General features: G+C 34.8%; 2 protein-coding genes and 1 long non-coding RNA gene across 3 annotated transcripts; all 3 read right to left on the reverse strand.

Annotated features, from left to right (window-relative positions):
- Positions 1 to 5,592: 5,592 nt before the first annotated feature.
- On the reverse strand, positions 5,593 to 6,365 carry LOC120171742. Its single transcript, XR_005520898.1, has 2 exons — positions 5,853 to 6,365; positions 5,593 to 5,751 (listed from the first exon to the last, which is right to left on the reverse strand). It is a non-coding gene; the product is annotated as an uncharacterized LOC120171742 (long non-coding RNA).
- A 620-nt stretch (positions 6,366 to 6,985) lies between these two features.
- On the reverse strand, positions 6,986 to 9,177 carry LOC120171737 (phytosulfokine receptor 1-like). Its single transcript, XM_039179390.1, has one exon. It carries the CDS (start codon positions 9,048 to 9,050, stop codon positions 7,005 to 7,007), a length of 2,046 nt encoding a protein of 681 aa, XP_039035321.1. The 5' UTR covers positions 9,051 to 9,177; the 3' UTR covers positions 6,986 to 7,004.
- Positions 9,178 to 10,283: 1,106 nt separating this feature from the next.
- On the reverse strand, positions 10,284 to 13,436 carry LOC120171756 (dicarboxylate transporter 2.1, chloroplastic-like). Its single transcript, XM_039179410.1, is given in 5 exon segments — positions 10,284 to 10,440; positions 10,570 to 10,609; positions 10,612 to 11,020; positions 11,709 to 12,022; positions 12,462 to 13,436. Coding segments are annotated over 5 exon segments (1,692 nt in total). The 5' UTR covers positions 13,275 to 13,436; the 3' UTR covers positions 10,284 to 10,324.
- Positions 13,437 to 18,142: the final 4,706 nt, after the last annotated feature.

An 18,142-nucleotide genomic window follows, 5' to 3' on the forward strand; every position in this document is an offset into this window, starting at 1 on the left:
CTGAATGAGTAGCATCGATACTAAGGTAGTATCGATACTAATGGACAAGTATCAGTGCCATTTTTGGGAGACGAATTCCAGAATGTAGATTGGGTTTCGATACTGAAGAATAGTATCGATATCATAGTGAGGAAGTATCGGTACTGGGCCTAGGGTACCGATATTATTCATATTGAAATTATGAATTAGGTGTTTCGTTTATCTTAAGTTATTGATGATGGATTAATAGTAATATGAACCTTGATATTCATCTCGATCGTATTATTGTGTAGATATTAAACGAAGGCGAGTTTCAGATGATTCGACGGCATAAGATATCGACCAAGAGTGATAAGGGTTTTGCTTTGACTAAGTGAGGCAAAAAGGTGAGTGCATACTACTATAATATATGGTTATATGGAAAGAAGACTTGCGATGAGTCTATTTCCAATGTTTTGATGGAAAACAATATTTTGAAAGTTTATTAAATGTTTTGAATACATGTTTACACGAGTATAACTATGGTTTTGATTCCATTACTACGTGTACATGCATTGTTTATATTTCATACTTTGTGTTATTGATTTATGTGATTATATGAATATGTGATATATGCTATGAGAAATGGTATAAATGGTAAAGCCCACAAGTATGTGATATGAGTGCAAAATATATAATTGGCATGCCAAGAGTCGAGGGTTCTACGCAGTCCTTCGGGACAATTCTACGTGGTCCTTCGAGACATATATATGCGATCCTTCGGGATATTTCTATGTGGCACTTCGGTGCATATTCTATGCGACACTTCGGTACAATTTTATGTGGCAGTTTCGACTGCAACCCAGTGCACAACCTCAATGCACTCACATACCTTGAGTTCTCAGTGATGTACCATAGGCTATTAAAAGAAATAACATGAATGAACAGTGCATGATAATATATGTGTTTGTTAATGAAATGTACTATAGCTTCTTTATTCTATGATTTCTTTTATATAAAAGCTAAGAATAAGATTAAATGTTTTAATTTTTATTTATGCATTTTATTCCTCACTATGTCAAAGACTTAGCGTGTGAGTGTTTCACACGTAGGTTCAAAGAAGCCGAAAGAACAAAGCTATGACAAGTCAAGACAGCATATCTCTACCGAAGATCATATCAGAAACGATTTAAGTAATATGTTATTTTGTTGTATTGAATTTGTTTGGCATGTAATTAAATGTTTAAATCACATATGCTCTTATCAGTTTTTGTAAACATATTTTATTGTATTTATGTAAATATTAAGTTTTTATTTTCAATTTGAGTTTGAATTTCTATATTTAATTTTATTTAAATGTTCCACCATTTGAATACAAATAAAAGTTTAAAATTTCAAGAAAGAGTCACACCAGTAGAATGAAGTTATTCTCGTCTGAAAACCTTACTTCTTTCTCTTCTCCTAATTATCTATAAAAAATTATTAGAAACCATTACAACTTAGCATCAGAGATGAAACTCCTAGTAAAATCCAAGCAGGGTAAACAAAAAAGAATCAATCAATGGATGATTCTGCTGACCTTGCTGCGTTTTAGAAGCAAATCGAAGACTTGACCAAACTGGCGAAAGAAGAAACTGATGTATCCGAGCCCCCTAAATGGTGGAAGACACAGAACAACCCCAGTAGCATTCTAGAGTCAAGGATGGCAACGAACCAGGGGTAGTGGAACAAATCCTATGGATCTTGACAGGAAAAAAGGATGAGCAAGAAGGTGATAATGACCTGGAGAAGACTGCCACTCCTACAAAAAAACAGATGGAAAGAAGCCAGTCCAGGTGACTATGGTCAATGACAAGTCTAGATTTTCATATCATACCGATGAACTAGGTATTCTTCAACCTAAACCCTCTGACCTTTCACTGAATCAACACCTTAAGTTGGGAAACCAAGAATAAAATAGCAGTGAAGTTAAAACAGCTCGTGAGGAGTTTGTAGAGGAAAGAAAAGGTTTAGGGCGATCTTATGGGAACTCAGGATTCTCATATCGAAGACCAAAAATTGAGCTCCAAACTTTTGATGGCACGGATCCAAGGGGCTAGTTGCAAAAATGCTAGAAATTGTTTCAGTTATTTGGGGTTCCTAAAGAACAAAGACTAGAGATGATTGCTATGCATTTAATGGGCAACGCCTAGACTTGGTTCGATGGTTACATAATGCAAAAACAACGTATACATTGGCATGAGTTCGAGGGTGACATGTGTCACCGATTCAACGACTGAACATTTCCAGACATAGTGGAGGAGTTCAACAAGTTAACACAACAAGGATCGATGAAAGAATAATAAGAAAAGTTTGAAGAATTAAAACCCTACATGCTGATGCAAAACCCCTTGAGTGAAGAAATTTTTGTGTCGATGTTCAGTAGTGGACTAAAGGATGAGCTAAAGCATAGGGTTAAAGCCATGGGCCCAAGAAAGGTGGATGAAGCTTGTAAGCAAGCTAAATTGTATGAAATCTTAGTGGAATTTGAGAATAAGAGACAAAAACCCACCTTTCGAAGTAACCCACCCTACCCAACCCAACCAACTTATGTTAGACCACCCTAAACCATAAACCCTACTAAAACCTTACAGCCACAACAAAATAGAAATACCCTGGTTGAATATCGCAAAGAAAATAACTTGTACTTTCGATGTGGAGACAAATTCACCCCTCGTCACCAATGTAAGGTTCGACAGATTTATTTGATAGAAGAGATGAATTACCATGATAATAAGGGTAACATTCAAACCGACACGAATGACACACCAATCCCAATAGAAGAAAATCTAGAAATTTCTATAGACGCAATCCCAGAAAATGTGAGTAAAAATATCTTACATATTCGAGGATTGATTAAAGGTAAACCACTAACCATCTTTATTGATAGTGGTAGCACCCACAGCTTCTTAACACCAAGTGGGCTAAAGCAGGAACATAGGTGGTCACTACTAATTCTATGGCCATGACCATAGCTAATGGTGAACAATTATTCAGCTCAGTCAAGTCCAAACAATTATGTTGGTCAATGCATGGACACTTTTTCACTATGATTTTCAAGTTTTACAGGTTGGATGTAGTGACATGGTGCTTGGGATCACTGGATGCGTCAATTCAATCCAATATTGATGGACTTCAATAAAATAACTTTGGGTTTTGAAAAGGAAGGACAATACATTATAATAAAAGGCCAAAATAACCCTACACTTCTCAAATGCATGACAGGTGAAAGAATTCAAAAGTTGGCTGCTAAAAACCCTGATTTGGTAGGCAAGTTATATTTTTTGACAGTTGAAAAGGTGGAAACTTTCGTGCCTGCAGTCTTGCATCCCTTCTTAGACTAGTAAAGTTATATCTTTTAGGAACCTCAAGGGTTGCCACCTCAACGAACCCGTGATCACCCAATTATTCTCAACCTAGATACTCCTCCTGTCAACTTACAGTCTTACCATTTTGCTCATCATCAAAAGACTGAAGTTGAAAAACAGATTAAAAAGATGCTCGCAACCTTAATTATTCAACCGAGGAAGAGCCTCTTTGCCTCTCCCTATTTACTAGTTAAGAAGAAAGACGGAATGTAGAGATTTTGTGTAGATTATTGACAACTCAATCAGCAGACCATTAAAAACAATTTTCCTATTCCGATTGTGGAGGACCTTCTGGATGAACTTCACGAGGATGTATTTTTTCGAAGATAGACTTGCGCTCAAGGTATTGACATATTTGGATTAAGTCAAAGAATGTGTACAAGATGACTTTCCGAACACATCACGACCACTTTGAATTTAAGGCAATGTCTTTCAGCCTAACAAATGCCTCGGTATCATTCCATTATGTAATGAACGATTTATTTAACCCTTACCTTTAAAAATTTATTCTTGTGTTTTTTTGATGATATTTTAGTGTACAGTCACACTATGGCATCCCTCGTATATCATTTACGAGCGGTCTTATAACTCCTAAATGATCATTAATTATTTGTTAAGAAGTCTAAATGCTTCTTTGGTCAACCTCATGTAGAGTACCATGGCCATATCATTTCACCTAAAAGGTGTCAACGGATCCTTCTAAGATAGCTACTATGAAATAATGGCCTTACCAACAAACTTAAAGGCACTGAAGGGTTTCTTGGGCTTAACCGGTTACTATAGGTAGTTCATGAGAAGTTACGGTGAGTTAAGTAGACCTCCAACACAAATGTTAAAAAAGAGGTTCGTATGGTCTTCGAAGGCTTGATATGCTTTTGAACACCTTAAATCAGCCACGTGTTGTGCACCGGTGTTAGCACTTTCATATTTTACTAAAACGTTCTATCTTGAAACGGATGTGAGCTCATCTGGGATTGGTGTGGTGTTATCCCTATAAGGGCATATGATTGTTTTTCTTAGCAAAGCACTTAGTCCGAGGCACGTTGAACTCTCAATTTACGATAGGAAATATCTTATCATATTGTTGGTTGTTTCTAAATGGCATCACTACCCCTGAAGGAGCTCCATTCATGATTAAAATAGATCATGAACCTCTCAAGTACTTACTTGAGTAGAAACTCACAACAACAATTCAAAAGAGAGGTTTGACTAAATTATTAGGTCTGAATTATACAATCCAAAACAGGAAAAAGTAAAAGCAATGTCGTGGCTGATGCTCTATCAAGACGCGAGGAGGAACAAGGTCGGTTTCAGAAAATTAGGGTGACTACAATAACCCTCAGTTGGCTTCTAGAGGTCGAGGACAGTTATAAGGATAATGAATTAGCAAAGACATGGATCAGTTCCCTGAGTATTACAAAGAATGCTAGTGACAGTTAGACATTTTGTAAAGGAATTCTGAGATACAAGGGCAAAGCTTTTACTGGTTCCATTAGAAATTTAAGGCTGCAACTTTTGAAGACATTACACTATTCTCTTCAAGAAGGTCATTCTGGTGTTCAAGAAACCTACCAGCGACTAAAATCTTATTTCTATTAGTATGGACTAAATAAAATGGTCACAAAATATGTCCTATACTGTGAGGCCTGCCAACGTACAAAGATTGAACATGTTTCAAAATCGGGGCTGTTGTAACCTCTTCTAGTTCCCGAGCAAGCATGGCATATAATTACGATGGATTTTATAGAGGGTTTGCCTACTTCGATGAAGAAGGATTGTATCTTAGTGATAGTTGATAAATTCACTAAATATGCTCACTTCCTCGCCCTATCTCACCCTTACTCAGTTGTTGATGTCGCTAGACTTTACATGGATCAAGTTTATAAGCTATACGGGCAACCTAGAATGGCTATATCAGATCGGGACAAAACATTCACCAGCATATTTTGGAAAGAATTGATGAAATAGATAGGGACCGAGACACTTTTCAGCACCGCCTATCATCTTGAAACAGATAGGCAGACCGAGCGTGTTAACTAGTATCTCGAGCAATACTTACGAGGCCAATGTTTTCTTAAACCTACTCAGTGGGCCAAGTGGCTGCCACAAACAGAGTGGTGGTATAGTACAAACTGCCACACGACTTTGAAACTAACATCTTTTGAAGCATTATATGGCTACAAACCCTCAACAATGCAGTGAAAAAACGAATCAATTGTGCACAGAGTGAATAAATTACTTCATGACATAGCAATTACGAAAAATAATTAAAGAACAGTTACACCTAGTTCATAATAGAATGAAACAGCAAGCGGATAAAAGAAGAAGTGAGACAATTTGCAGTTGGTGAAGTTTACTAAAGTTGCAGCCATATCACCAATCTTCCCTGGCCATAAGAAAAACCTCAAATTAGCAGCAAGGTACTACGGTCCTTGCAAAAATTTTGGCCTAAATTGGAAATGTTGCTTGCAAATTGGAGTTACCTACCAACTCTCGAATACATCTGGTCTTCCACGTGAGTTTTCTAAAGAAGAAGCTTGGGGATAAATCATTGGTTTCCATCAAACCACCAGTGGTTGCTAATGATGGCCAAGTAATTAAGGTTCAACCCTTGATGGCTTTGCGCAAAAGAATCATGAAACAACAAAATCGCCCAGTAATGCAACTTTTATTTTGGTGGATGAATCTCGACGAGACGCACGACACTTGGGACGAATACCTAGTTCTTCGTACTCAGTTTCCACAGTTCAATCCTTGGGGACAAGTATCCTCTCATAGAGGGGGTATTGTCACGAGAAGCATAGATGTAGAAACAATCGGAAAAGACAAGGGAGAATTAGGGAAATTGGAAATTGGGTAAAGGATTTCGATTTGGAAAATTGGGAATACAAAGGAGAACGAAAAATGTGGAAATGGAGAACGTGAAAGGCACAGGAGAATTGATGAAGAGTAAGGCCACCTAGAGGCCGAATGGGAAACCTAGCCCAATCTGAGGAAAGAGTCATGCCAACGGCACCTATAAAGGAATCGATTGATTAGATTTAATAGTATTGTCTGGCAATTCGGTTAGGGGAAGGTACAATGTAAACAAATAAAACGTGTAACTAAGCTAAGGATAAATTATCTGAATTTTGAATGAAGTTTTTCTCTTCTTAAAACCTTGCGTCTTTCTCTGAAAAATTCTTAGAAACCTTTAAATCTTATTTTTTTTTATCTATTTCCTAATTATCCAATGTCACTTGAATTTTTGAAACTAAACTTAATTAGAAACATATTAATAGTTAACTAAGTTTGTTGTGTAATGGTGATAGACATTGCTTTAATTGTAGTTGGTATCATATGTAAAGATAATAGTGTATTTTCTAATAAGTTGATCACTTTTCAGAGAATACTTTTTGGACCGGTGATTGATACCCTGGTTTCATCCAAAATAGAAAATAAAATTGGTTTTCTAATTTAAAAGTTTTATATTATCTAAAATAAAATGTAGTTATACAATTTGATAATATTAAATGTTAATATATATAAACTAAAACACAAATTCTATTTTAAGAATCCTAAAACTACTTCTTTGAAAATATGCTTTGCACTAGCAAACACTTTAGTTTTAGTAGCTATTTTCGTCTTGAAATATGGTTGTCATCGTCTGGGATGCACCCAGCCTGATTTGAAGCAAAAGAAGACGATGAGAATGAAGCCAAATGCAGCTCCAATGCCAAAATTCCAACCCACAATCTTCATATTTTCAGCTGGGGACACAACAAGTGGAGGAATCTGTTTTGGCAGACAAGGTCTGAGTATGGTAGAGCATAGAGCGTGGTTCCCTTCAAAACTTGATTCAGGAAATGTCAAAAACTGACCTCCAGAAGGTATATCCCCATGAAGCCTATTGTATGATACACTCAACATTGACAAGAAGCTGAGATGGACCAGTGAAGCAGGTATTTCACCAGAGAGACTGTTATGAGACAAATCCAATACTTCCAAGTTTGTCATCCCTGACAGACTACCTGGAATGGTTCCTGAAAGGTTGTTCTCTTTCAATATCAGAACATGAAGATTTTTCAAGTTTCCGAAGCTTGGCCATATTGGTCCACTTAACTTATTCCAACTTAAGTCGATCGTCGGCTGGAAGCTCCACATATCCTTATATCTCAAGCGACGCTTACCTTGCTCGGTGCTTTTTACCAGTGAGAAGTGTTCAGATGATTCTTTGAGTAGAGCTGTAGTGTGGACAAGGTTTTCTAGCCCTGTTAAACTTTCCGGTATCTCCCCGGAAAAGGAATTGTTAGACAAGTCCAAGTAAAAGAGATATTTGAACTTGCCTACCCAACAAGGAATGGAACCTCCCAATGAATTCAATGACAGATCCAGCATTTGCAACATTTTGCAATTACTCAACCAAATTGGAAGAGAACCTCTTAGGTAACAAAATGGAATAATAAGTGCCTTGAGCCTTGGGAATTGCAGATTCACGTTGCTAGGCATTTCCTCCTGGTAAAAGTTCAAACCAAGGGCCAATATTTTCAATCTTTTGCAGTGTTGTAGTATCTCAAGTGCTGTGGATATATTATTGATGCTGGTATTAGCCAAAGAGAGGAACTGTAGTGCCTGCAGATTTTTAAACTGGAATGGAACTACACCACCAAGTTTGTTGTGTGTAAGATCCAGATTTCTTAAGTTCCGGCATGAGGAAAGACTAGCAGGAACTGGCCCCTGAAACTTGTTAAATGAAAAACTGAGCCAGTTGACTCGGGTCATTGCTGAACAATTTAATCGGATTGGACCAGATAGGCTGTTGTTGTGCAGATCAATCCTGGAAAGTGAAGCAGAATTCACTAAAGAAACAGGCAATAATCCAGTTAATCTATTTGAGCTGGCAGAGAACGATTCTAGCTTTCTCAGTCTCCCGAAAACATCCGGAAGACTTCCATCGAAGCCATTTGAGGAGATGTCGAGTTCAACAAGGTTAGAAAGGCTACTGATTCCGTAACTCAGAGGCCCTGAAAACATATTTTGTTGAAGGTGAAGTACTCTGAGATGTTGCAGCAGGAACAAGCTCTCCAGGAAAGATCCAGACAGACCATTTCCATTAAGGAAAACAAAACACAATGAAGTACAGTTATCCAAACGTAAGGAAGCTTCTCTGAACAAGTTATTTGCAAGATTAAGATAGCGAATACGAGATGAAGTTTGACAGAATTGTTTACCAGGGAAACTCGAGAAAGAATTCTTGGAGAGATCGAGATACTTGAGTGATGGTAAACGAATTACAGAAGGAAATGAACCGACGAAATAATTGTTTCTCAAGTCAAGGATTTCCAGGTTCCAAAAATGATACAGGTTCGTAGGAATAGTACCGTGGAGAGAATTATGAGAGAGGTTCAGGATTCTGAGTTGCCCCAATCTGACCAAAGCGTCAGATAATGTCCCTGTAAGTCTTGTGTTCCCAAGCTCCAACCGGACTACTCTTTCATTTGATGCAGAGGAAGGGTCACAGGTGATGCCTGTAAAGGAGCAGCAGTTGGAGCTGTTCCAGTTCCACCCGCCAATATCCGATTCTAAACTCTTGGAGAAACCTTTGAGGGCGGCTAAGTCGTTAAAATGGCACGCCGGTTCTTGAGATCCATGTATCATCTGCCGGAACATGATAACCACCACCAAAAGGAAAGCCATAGACACCATTGGGATGCCCACGGAGGTCGGTTCTACTGTCAATGATTGACTGATATAATTTCACGTTTAAAATGCAACAGGACTTGCATTAATTGTAACCTATTGACTTCTTCGGAGCTTGAACAGTCAATTCATCGTTGTTGCCTTGCTTGTTTACTACCAAAATACATTGTTAGTCTAAATACATGATGTAACGTTTTAGAGGTTGTTGTTGACATTTCTAAACCCTAATTAAATAGGGGTATGTCTAGGGATCTGTACTTCATGCGCAAACAAGGAAATGTGGTTTTTGAAAATTATTCTTGACTAAGTATATGAACCCGACAGCTTGACATTTAATTTTATACGATTGATTTTTTTTTAAAAAAATTGTTCGGATCTAGTCAAGTCGGTTGAAATTTAAAGTGAAAAATATATTTAAGAACAACTGATATAATATCTCTCTTTCTGTAATTTTTTAATTAAGTTCATATTTTACCTAATAAAATGAGTATATATATTGGCTCAGGTCGCATGGAGTCAAGTCAAGTTTTTACCTTAAAAATTGAGTCGAATTTTTCTATAAATTCGATCGAATCGGGTGATAGGTGGAAGGAAATGTATTATGCTCGGATCGAGCTCGAATGGACCAAAACCTAGACCTGACATGATCCATGGCAATCCCTATTCTCACACTTTTAAACTTGACAATTTGGCCCATTTTGGTACCCCAAGTCTTTTTAGTTGTCCGTATTAGTCATGGATTTGCCTACTTTATTAACTTGGTCATTGAATTTAGATTTTGTTCTTTCAATGACAAGTTACTCAAATTATACTCTGTTATCATTTTAAAAGTAATGATCAATATAACATTTTACTTTTAGAGTTAATATTACATTTTGTGAAGCAAATACTCCTAATGATTTTTAAGGCTAAATATCATAAAATTGAGGTTTGTAAGCTGGTTGGGAGTAAAATGAAAAATAGCAGGGGTCAAATTGACAAGTTTTAAAGACTGAGGGTAAATTTGAAAATTTAAATATTTATTTGATAGTTTTAAAAGATCAGACTCGTATGAGGGAGGAGAGTTAGACCCTATTTGTGTATTTACCCATTGCTATAAGTGGGTTGTTAAGAGAGAGAATCGAACGTGTCTGAATCACATGGGAGATATATCGATTTGAATCGAATGAAATATTTAATCAACAGTTAAAATAGGTCGCTGTGAAAGGTTTCTATGGAAGTAAATTCAAATTGAGCTTACAACAGGGAAGGATGGCACTCACAGTCAGAGGGTAATTAAATCAGAAGAGACCCAAAATTTTCCACCAGAAGCTTCCAACCACAACCCAGACAATGGCATTAATAAAAGCCATTACAAATCCTATTTTGAATACATCCGGTAGGTCTACATATCCGGCTGTCAAAAAGAAATACCAAAAGAATTCATCAGTTATCCGATGCAAATCCTATTAACAATTGCAGATAAAAGACGGCCTCATATGCAGGTGTATACAAAATAAAGTGAAGAAAAAAGAGACACTCTCACCTCCATAGTAGACAGCGGCCTGACCACTGCTATAATGTGTGTTATGGCACCAAAAAGATTGGTGTTGTAAGCAAGAGCCAGTGCCGCTAATATACCCGGCACTCCGGCTGCCAAGTGCATGGCAAGAAAAGCAGAGTATAATGCACCTACATGACCGGTTTGGCTTGCAAATAGGTAATGGATAAAAAAGTAAGATGCCTGAAGAACACCGAATGCAGCCGGCCAGCTCAAAGAGAAAGATTGAAGGAACTTAGCTACACAACCAGACATCCAGCTCACTATCCCTAGGTTTGTCAATTGGCCTGCCATGCCTACCAAAACAGCAAACCAAGCCAATGTATCCCAAGCTGATTTTTCACTTAAGCAGTCATTCCAGTCGAGCACGCCTAGCAAAAGGAGTATTGACAAACCAATCATTGCAGCCACAACGCTTGGAATTCCGAATTTCTCTCTGTATATGGTTTAGGATCAACAAGTCAGAAAAAGTAATAAATTATGTTACTGAAGCTAACCTCAGACCACAAAAATTATAGCTACAAACTTGCAGCATATGAGCACGGATGGAGATTGTCTATAGATGGTAAAAGAAATGTTAAAGGATGCATGCACACGGGTCAAAATCTAAGAAAGTTTTCTATCGCCTTGAACCATTGAGAGCAATATAATATCAACTTGCAATAAGTTACAAGTGAAAATCTTATTCACATGTTGATGTTAAAATCAACTAAAGAAGGGCAAATGAGTGATTGCTTAATTTTCTGAACAACCGTGCTTCAATACTTCAAATTACATTTATCAAAACAAACTATTTCCTAAACATTATAGTACACAACTGATCGAAGTTAAACTTCATTGATGACGCATCCACAACTTCCTATCTATTTTTGGTGTCTAGGTTTCCAGGTTTTATATCTGACAACTAATATATCAAATATGTAATCACGTTCCTTTTTCAAAATATGCGTCAAAAGTAATTCAAGATGGTATACTCATTTTAACATTCACATGTGCACAGCTTAACAATAAAGGGTAACGGGGTATTTACACGTGCACACAAACATTAAATGCAAAGACATAAACTTCTCAGCACAAATAGAAAGAAATGTGAATCGTATGATGAATTGCCACTTATGACTTACCCGCAGACCCATAGAGTAACTGCAAGAATCATTGTTCCAATCATGACCCATTCATTTCTCGTGACAGGACCCATGTTCTCTAGTTTCTTTGCTGCCATTGCAGGGGCATCTGGTGTATCTTTGGTCTCGGGAGGATAAAGCTTGTACAAAATAAGCGGAGTAAGCAGTAGAGAAACAAGTGCCGGTACACTAGCAGCCTTGAACCATGAAACCCAAGGATTCGAAATAATAATCCCAAGCTCCTCTGCTAATTTTAGGCATAGCAAATTCTGAGCCGCAGCAGTCAGGAAAAGAGCACTAGAGTTTCCAGCAGACTGCCGTAGACAATCCACGAGTAATGCATAAGTCAAAGACCCAAAGCTACTAATGCAAGGAGGAACAAAAGATACAAGTTCAAATGACATACAGAAATCAAAGAGCATAACTATTTTAAACCCAGAATCCAGATTAATCCAACATGAGTAACAAAAGCCTACTTCCAGAATCTAAGTATTAAGTTTAATTATTCCCACCCATAAATTCAAACTAATAATACAAAAAAAAAATAAACTAAGTTAAAGATATTCACTAGTTGAAATAGCTAACTATATTTAAAACCCAGAATCCAGATTAATCTAACAGCATACCAAATGTCTAATTCAAGAATCTAACATTATGAAAATAATTATACCCCGCACATATATTAGAACTAACAACGTTGAGATAATAAACTAAGAAGGTGATGATTACTAAAAAACTAGAAATAAGGCAAACCTGAAACTGCGATTGAATCAGATAACTCCCAAGCTTCTTAGATGACGAATCTCCCGGCCGGCTTCCAGCAGACAGAGATAATGACTTGATAATGGGCAAGAAAACCCCACCAGCTCTAGCCGTAGTACTAGGCATCGCCGGCGCAATCAAGGCCTCACTCAAAGTGAGCCCATAAGACAATCCCAACGTGCTTTTTCCCAAACATTTGACGAAATAAGTAGCGATCCTATCACCGAGCCCCGTCTTAACGAATCCGCGAGCGAAAAAGAAGGAAATGACGATCAACCAAATGACTTCATTGGTGAAGGCACTGAAGGCGGATGCAAACGGCAGCGTCCTGGTGACAATTGAAGTTGTTAGGCCAATAAAAGCCCACGCTCCGACGGGTAAAGGGCTCAAGACTAAACCGGCGATTGTGGATAAAAAGATGGAGAGGAGCTGCCATGCCTGTGGTGTTATTTCAATGGGTTTGGGAACGATGAAACGAACAATGAGACCAATTGAAACTGATAGAAACAAAGGAAATAGCTTAGCTCCTTGGGGAAGTGGAGGAGAGGTTGTCGTTTGAGACGGTGGGTCGTTGGCGTTTAGAGAAGCGGCCGCCCGGATTGGTGAAAGGAGGGGCTTGGGTCTATTGGGCAGTGCATCGAATGAGATGGGGTTGACCGGAGTTCGGAGGGTGGGGATCGAAGATGAAGGGAAAACGGACGGTTGGGATGATTTTGTGATGGGTTTAGAGCGGCGATGAAGGGAAGTGCGGGAGGAAAGTGAGAAGGAAGTGGTGGATAAAGAGTGGAGGGCTAAGCTCTCCATCGATTGAGGGAAAATGAAACGAAAAATAAAATGAAAACCAGGGACTGAATGTGACCTTTGATATTTGTAAAGAACGGAAATCCCGAAGAGAACGATGAATCTGATTCTCTAAAACTGGTGGTTGGTGGTGAATCGGGTCGGGTTTGTCCACTATTCTACGGGAGGGAAATTTCTTTATGGATTAATTATGAAATAAGTGTACAAACTATAGTGTTTATTACGAGTATGTGTTTAAACTATTTTTTGAATGATTCCAATGACTAACGTTACAAACGTTAACACTTTAGGTATTCGGACAGGATCGCAACAATTGTTAGTTTTCTCTATTTAATGACATGTGTCACATTTTGGTAATTTTAAATTTTTTAAATTAAAAATATTATTATAGTTATAAAAGCCTAAATTTTCTTAAATTACAAAAACCCCCAAAATCATAAAAATCATAAATCCTTAAGCCTAATCCGCCACAGTCGTTCTTTTCGACCACAACCATCGTCGCCGATGTAGTCCCTACCATCCTCCTAGTCATACGTTATCGAAATTGTCGTCGATTGACCGTTAGAATCGTGATTTTCATCCTAAGGTTCACGAGGTAAAAAAATCGATTGGTCGTCGATCGGTCACAATTTCGTAGGGGTATTGATCTCTAGGGGGAGGTGAGGTCGGGAGGAGTTTTGTTGATGACAAAGGGCAACGGCCGGTGTGGGTTTAGAGATTAAAATGAATATTTTTAAAGTTTTAGGGCTATTTCAAAATTTTTGTGTGTTTTCTTAAATACATAATTTTAATAAAAAAATTAAAATTACCAGAACATAACACATGTCACTTAATAGAGATAACTAACGATGTTTACAGTCCAAACACCTAAAGTAATAACGTTTGTAACGTTGGACACCTTAATCATTCAAAAAATAGTTTAAGCATCTACTTGTAAAAATTACTATAGTTTGGACACTTGTTTCATAATTAAGCCTTCCTTTATTGTTTTGACTTTTGAGAATTTTATTAAGCCTCTGTTTGTTTGGAGGGAAAATTTCATACATTTTGTGAGTCCATCGTTCCTTCTCGTTGGATAAAGCCACCCATTTTTGTAGCCATTAACAATAGCCAACAAAAACAATTATTTCCATGAAACCGTTTTGAAATTGTTTCTATTCCATTGTCGCTTAGTCTCAGAAATAATACTAAGAAATATATAATTATTAAGTACTGATTTAATTGATATTATAATTGTAACATCTAAGTAGATATAGATTTAAAGAGTATTTAAATATATTCAAGTTTGATGTGATAGTATTTAACTATGTTCAGATTTATGTCTTTTTAAATGATACAATACTAGCTGTCTAAGTTGAAATAAAACTTAATTAATAATTTACGGATTTATTTAATATAAATATTTTATAGATGAGCTTACAGCGTACGTCACATGTCACATACTGTAACACTGATTAAATTATTCTTATTAAGTAAATATTAAAACAAGAAACCGTAACACATCATTAAAACAACACACCAAAACTCTGATTAAATTATTCTTATTAAGTAAATATTAAAATGATAAAATTATATATTTAGAACCTACACTATGATTTTTCTTTCGTTTTAATTCCTACATTTTTTTTCAAAACCATTAATGACAATGTAGATGTGGCGTGACACATCATTTTTATATTTTTTAATTTCCACATCAAATAATTTTTACTCTTAGTATGATTTGAACCTATGACTCTTTCATGAAATGAAAGACACTCAACCATTGTGTTAAGCTAGTCATTTAATTTAATTTTTCTATATTTTGTATTTAATTTATATAATAGTATCACTACAAAATCAATATTTTTCGATGTTTATAAAATTTGAATATATGACACTTTAAATTAATGATCGAAATCTTAGTCTTTCAACTATGATGCAAATCTATTTTTATTACATCAAAATTAATACTTATATCATTATTAAATTAAAGAATATTTTTTCACTTTACTAAGAAATAAAAAATATATTTATATAAAATTTATATTAAATTATTCTAAAATATATATTTATAATATTATAAAATCATATTATTTATTTATTTATTTGAAATAATATTAATTATTTATTTGAAACAATACTATTTGTAAATTATCTATTTAATCTTAAATAATATTATATGAAATCAAGGTGATGGTTGAATACTAAACGTATAATTTACCCTAAATTTTAGATTCTTTAAAATTAAATAAATATTTTAAAATTAATATTATTTCAAATAATAATTAATATAAATTAAAAAAATAGTCTTTTAACTTAGAAATGATATAAATAAGTATTAAGTTTAGTATAATAAAAAAATTACACTATAGTTGAGCGGCTAAGCTTTCGATCATTAATTTAAAGTGTCTTATATTTGAATCTTATAATCATCGAAAAGTATTAATTTCGTGGTGATATTGTTATATAAGTTAAACAAAAAATTTGGTAAAATTTACCCAAACGACTAGTTTACCCAATGGTTGAGTGATTTGTTTTTCATGTGAGATATCCAAATTCAATTTATACGAGGAGTAAGAAGGTTTTCTATCTTTTTATTCTCATAAGTAGTGTCACGAGTCACCACCTAATTGGTTGAATAAAATTAATTAAAAAATACTGATGAATAAAGAAAAAGGTGATGTGTAATTAAAAAATAAAAAAATAATATGTCATGCCACATAAACATTGTTATTAATAGTTTTAAAAAAATTAAAGTTTATATACTAAAATGAAACAAAATGTGTAATTTACCCTTTTAATATTTGTTTAATAAAGACAATTTAACTAATGGTGTGTTTCGATATGTTACTTTATTAGTGTGTTACAGTGTAAGACATATATTGTAGAACTTTCTAACATTGTATAAAATCTTATGCACTAAACTAGTGAAGAAAAAGTGTAGAGAATAAAATTATATCTTAGGTTTATCATTGTACCTAAACCATACATTTTTTTATCGAGTAATCCTTTAATTATTTCATTTGTCTTAAATTGTTAAATATTGTAAAAAAAAACGAGGATAGACTATATATTTAATCACTCAACTATTTATATGATTATTATTTTGTAACATTCTAATTTGATTCGATTCGATTCGAAAGTCACCTGACCAAAATATTACATGAGACCATTGAAGTGGCTAACCCAAAATTTCTTCTTTAAAAACTCATGAAAATCATCATTTTAAAATAACATAAATTGAATTCATAAAATAGAAACATAAATGCTCAACTTTATAAATGGGAGCTCCCAAAATATGTTCCAAAATAGTACAATTCAAATATTTTAAAATAATACAATCGTGTTTTTGCATTTTGGTCCTAAATGTTTCACTTTTGATTGTGCTTGAATGTAGCATATTATTTTCTTATTTTAATTTAGTCATTTATTCCTGTTTATTTTGAATTGGTACATGTATTTTATTTTTGTTACATTTTAGTTATTAAATTAATTTCTTTAATAAATTCAATATTAATCACTAATTTATCAATCTTATAATTTGTAAATTATTAACCGATAGGTTTTAATTAAACCCGCTTCATTAATTCTTATTTTTTTAGTTCTTTGAATTATTTCTTTTTATTTTTATGTGATTACTTCAATTTATGCGTTATTTTGTGAATCTTTAATTTAATCCCTAATTAATACCTAGATTTTAGATTTAGATTTTAGTTTAGTCTTAAGCGGATTTCTTAAATTTTATGTTTAGTGCCTAAATTTATAATTCTTTAAGATTAGTCCTTGAACTTTTAGTCCTTTTAATATAGGGGAATATTCAATTTGGGTCATCGCCTTAATGCCCAAGGGGCCATTCGATTATTTAATTCCTTAATTTGTTAATATCAATTAGGATTAATATTAGAGCCTCCGTTTTAGGCTTAATTTAGGGAGTATTCGATTTTGGTCGTCACCTTAATGCCTGAGGGTCTATTTTGATTATTCAATTCCTTAATTTGTTAAAATCAATTAGGAATAAAATTAGAGACTCCATTTTAGGTTTAATTTAACTTTAGTCCCTTAATTTAGGGAGTATTCAATTTGTCCCTCGCCTTAATGCCCGAGGGTCAATTATGATTAAAATTAGAGCCTCCATTTTAGATTTGATTTAACTTTAGTCCCTTAATTCAGGGAGTATTCAATTTGGCCCTCTCCTTAATGCCCAAGGGTCTATTTCGATTATTGAAGTCAATAATTGATTAAAATCTATTAGAATTAATATTAAAGCCTACATTTTTTAGGTTTAATCCTCTAGGTCCTTTAAATTCCATAATTTGACCATTTAAGTTAGAGAGAAGCCTTAATTAATCTATTTAGCATAATTAGGTTCAACAATGAATTGTTTGTTTGTATTTCAATTTCAAAAATAAGTTAATATTCATTTATTATGGAGTTAACAATGTATCTTCTGCATAAATGTCTGAGGGTGACCATTGTTGTTTCCCGAAGTAAATCAATATCCTTTTTAAAATCATACATCATGATTTCTTAATCCTAGAGACAATGTTTGTTTATTGGGATCGATAACGAAGCTTCCACTAGTGCTTGTGGTCGTTATTGGTCTTGGTAAATCAATATCCTTTTTAAAATTGACATATATATAATGAATTTTGAATTAAATAAAACTTCAAGCTCAAAATTTTCAATTTTAAAATAGAAGGTAATCAACTAGGTACCAATTTCTGGGCATTGTGGGGCTGTTAATCATTCCTCATGCGTAACTGACTCTTGAACCTTTTTTTTTAAATTTCCCCAAACCAAAATTTGGTCTTTTTGATAAAATAAAAAATGTTTTTTTTATTAAAATTGCTTGATTTTACCTGTTCCAATCGCACCTTAAAAATGATTGGTGG

The sequence above is a fragment of the Hibiscus syriacus genome, unplaced genomic scaffold (assembly GCF_006381635.1).
Source record: "Hibiscus syriacus cultivar Baekdansim isolate YM2019G1 unplaced genomic scaffold, ASM638163v2 tig00111835_pilon, whole genome shotgun sequence".
Lineage (NCBI taxonomy): Eukaryota > Viridiplantae > Streptophyta > Magnoliopsida > Malvales > Malvaceae > Hibiscus > Hibiscus syriacus.